General features: G+C 44.0%; 1 protein-coding gene across 1 annotated transcript; it reads right to left on the bottom strand.

Annotated features, from left to right (window-relative positions):
- Positions 1-1,503: 1,503 nt before the first annotated feature.
- On the bottom strand, positions 1,504-3,852 carry mpv17l (MPV17 mitochondrial membrane protein like; the record flags this gene model as incomplete). The annotated part of the gene is made up of 4 exons (XM_084461021.1): positions 1,504-1,722; positions 2,340-2,369; positions 3,173-3,243; positions 3,546-3,852. 4 exons carry the CDS (start codon positions 3,850-3,852, stop codon positions 1,504-1,506), a joined length of 627 nt encoding a protein of 208 aa, XP_084317147.1.
- Positions 3,853-4,128: the final 276 nt, after the last annotated feature.

The following is a 4,128-nucleotide window of genomic DNA, read 5'->3' as shown; positions in this document are numbered from 1 at the left end:
TAAGGGAATTATACTCCCTCTTCCTGAGGTCAGAGGTCAGATTGGAACACCGGGCAATTTTGTCCTTTTAGAAGATTAACAATCTGATCCCAGTTAATCCATACACACACACACACACACTGCCTCCCAAAGCTGGCCAGCCATGTCCAAAATATCAAACACTCTCTTGACATACACATACATTACACACACGCACACACACACAGACGCACTTACACACAATGAGAAAAATCTAAACTTTAGATAAGGTTTACAATAAAATAGTGTGTAGCCTTTAATTATAGTGACATTGAAGTGACCTCCACTTGAGTGACCTGAAGAGCCTGTGATTATAGTGACCTTATCTGAACGCCAGGTCTTCCAGGATGTAACTATGCTCGGCCAATCAGAAGAGAGGGGCAGACCTTTACATGTCGTAGACTGCAAGCACTGGTCGTCTAGACAACCAGTCATTAGTGAAATGCTCACTATGCCTCACCAAACGCTGATGTGTTGATTGAGCCACGCAAAAAGTCATTCTACCAATAAAATTGTGATTTTTGAAATGAAATCTCTCACTATCCATCCCTCAATTATCCTGATACTGTATGAGGTATTTAATCTGGGCGTTGTTGTATCATCAACAGTTGATCACTGTTGGAAGGCTATGAATCCGTCTGTAGCCCTTATACAGAATGTACATTTGGTTAACAGTGACAGCTAAAATATGAATAAAATTATGACTAGTAAAAGTCAACTATTTATAGTGAAAATATGAAAATGTTCAGTTTGAATAGTGTTTGTGTGTCTACAGAGTATGTATTATTGGTATATCTCTTGGAGAATGAATTACAGTACATAAGGTATTTGGTTGATGGCAACCTATATGATAAATACACTCTTCAAGTAGAAGGACAGGATAGCTTCAGTGGTCAGTCACACACACACACACACACACACATCTACACACACACACACACACACACACACACACACACACACACACACACACACACACACACACACACACACACACACACACACACAGACTGTATCCCAAAGTAGGAGTAGCTATCTAATGACTTTATATGTTTGTATTGACAATTCAAATACCAGTACGAAACGGGTTACCAACCGAAGGCACAGCCAATGGCCTAAAAACCTCACAAACCTATAGGAGCTAACTGACCTTTTGTTTCGTGAAAAGTACAACCAGTATATGATCCAGAGAGAAAATCAACACAGATAATTATTCAAACAGTCCCAAAAACACTCACACACTGTCTCCCTAAATAACTGAGCATTTGTCCACTTGCATATCAGCACACACACACATCACAACTTACAAGATAACAGATCATGAATGTGTACTAATGTGTACTATCCAGTATATTGTATGTTGGGCCAATGTGTATAACATACAGGTGTGACGTAATATCATCATCTCCCAAAATGCCAAGAAGTTGTTTCAACAGCTGTGTCCATGAAGGGAGGGGGACTAGTAAAGTTTCCTGGAGAACCGACTCAGTTGTCGCTCTGCTCGGCCTCGTGGTCGCGGCGCGCCTGCCGGGCCTGGCGCAGCACCTCCAGGGTCCGGCGGGGGTCCAGGAGGAAGGCCAGGGCCACGCCCGCCGTCCCGTCTCCGCTCTGACGGGAGAAGCACAGGAAGGCGGCCCACAGGAAGGCACAGCTGCCCATGAACGCCGTCCGCAGGTAGAGAGGCATCAGGACAAAGTTCAGGAGCTGGGGGGAGGAGGAGAGGAGAGGAGGAGGAGGGGGAGGAGAGGAGGAGGAGGGGGGGAGGGGAAGAGGAGAGGAAGAGGGAGACAGAGAAGTCTAGTGTTACTAAGAACAGACTAAGACGGGTGTGGTAGTCAAGAAATATGATGTTCAGCTGCTAAATGCTCACTGTAATTAGTGATGGGAGTTCTCATTATCTATCTATCTATCTATCTATCTATCTATCTATCTATCTATCTATCTATCTATCTATCTATCTATCTATCTATCTATCTATCTATCTATCTATCTATCTATCTATCTCTATCTCTCTCTCTATCTATCTATCTATCTATCTATCTATCTATCTATCTATCTATCTATCTATCTATCTATCTATCTATCTATCTATCTATCTATCTATCTATCTATCTAGTCTAGTGTATCTATCTCTCTATCTCTCTTTCTCGTTATATCTATCTCTCTTATCTATCTATCTCTCTTGGGTTTGTTCTCTCTCTCTCAAACACACACACGTTCATTAAGTAATCTTGTGATTTATACAGCTTCTTACTGTACCAGGTAGTTATCATGTGTTTCTTACTGTACCAGGTAGTTATCATGTGATCCTGCACATTTACCTGCATGAAAGGCCAGTACAGCAGTCCAGTCTGAAATGTAAAGACAACTCAATCAGTGCCATGTGACCGTTCCAACAGCATAGTCCACACACTCACCCTAACGCCACACACACACTCACCCTAACGCCACACACACACTAACCCTAACGCCACACACACTAACCCTAACGCCACACACACACTAACCCTAACGCCACACACACTAACCCTAACGCCACACACACACTAACCCTAACGCCACACACACACTAACCCTAACGCCACACACACACTAACCCTAACGCCACACACACACTAACCCTAACGCCACACACACACTAACCCTAACGCCACACACACCCTAACCCTAACGCCACACACACACTAACCCTAACGCCACACACACACTCACCCTAACGCCACACACACACTAACACTAACGCCACACACACACTAACCCTAACGCCACACACACACTAACCCTAACGCCACACACACTAACCCTAACGCCACACAGTAGGCAGTATAGGGGCTATTTATATGGACCAGCTTCATTCCATGATGACAGAATGTTATCACTCTTATGATACACTAACCTTTCAGTTTTGTGCCCTGGAGCGTTTCTTATTTTAATAATAATAATAATTAGTATTATTATTGTTGTTGTTGTTGTTATTAGTATTTTTATTGTTATCATATTTTTTCCCACTGGTAGCAATCGTAAGGAATTGCTTTTGCGCAGTAGCCATGTGCGCCAATGCGCAAAAGCGGCACCACAATCTGGGTTAATCGGGGGTGAGCTCGCACCAGGTGGAAGGTGACTTTCCGCCTCACCAGGCTACGGGCCTGCTTACCTTCCACGTGTTGAAGAACTTCTCCCTCCAGTCCTCAAAGACATCATCTTTGCCCTCCAAAACACTCAAGCCTAGAAGAGGAGAACAACTATTCTCACGCAATAGTGTCGTTTATCTGTGCGCTTTTACGCATGACACGGTCCATCATAACACAGATAGCCTACGAGTGGCTTGCCTATAAAAGTGATATCGACACACACACAGTGGCAAATCACGTTTTGAATGAAAAGTAGGCATTATGGGTTGTTATTTTATGCTTTTTCAGCAAAATCATTAGTAGCACCATCGCCAATAAACACGCCTAGACTACAAAGCTATCAGATACCCGCTTTCTCTCGGTTAGGCCATCTGTGGGTGGGGACAGGTGCATTACCTGTGTAGAAGACACTTGTCGCCAGAGGTGACGCAAAACTTTGATCCAGGAGCAGTTTGCGGAAAACCATCCCGGCGGACTTCCCGGGGAAGCGTCTCTCCAACGCGCGTAACCAGAAGTAGTTGAAGTTCCCATGAAAACTTATCGCCACTACAGCCACATTTCGAGTGTGTTTCCAATCCATCTGCTCCTTCTGCGCCATGAGTTGATGTACGAATTCCCCGCCGGCGAATAAGCACCCATACAGGGTGACATTGGCCAGCCAAGGAAACCGTTTAACGGCTTCTTTTAGAACAGTTTTCCTCATTTGGACACAAGTTTTCCGAGTAAAATAGCAGGATAGTTTTATACCGGCTAAGTGCCCTGTAGCCTACTGAGAAGCCATTTCGGCTGAATTAAACTAGGCCCTAAACGTGAGCTAGGCTACTTGGCCAACACGACACACAATCCATTCATGTTAATCAAGGTAAAGATTAGACGTCTAATAGCCTAATATCGCGCATCATTTGAACTCTGTTTCAGGCACCCTAATTTAAATCAGTGATCTCTTCACAACTGTTCATTCGAGGACATCCATCAAGAC

This window comes from Borostomias antarcticus (assembly GCF_949987555.1).
Source record: "Borostomias antarcticus genome assembly, chromosome: 35".
Lineage (NCBI taxonomy): Eukaryota > Metazoa > Chordata > Actinopteri > Stomiiformes > Stomiidae > Borostomias > Borostomias antarcticus.
Note: the sequence above shows the minus strand (reverse complement) of the source record. Positions and strands in the feature narration are given on the sequence as shown.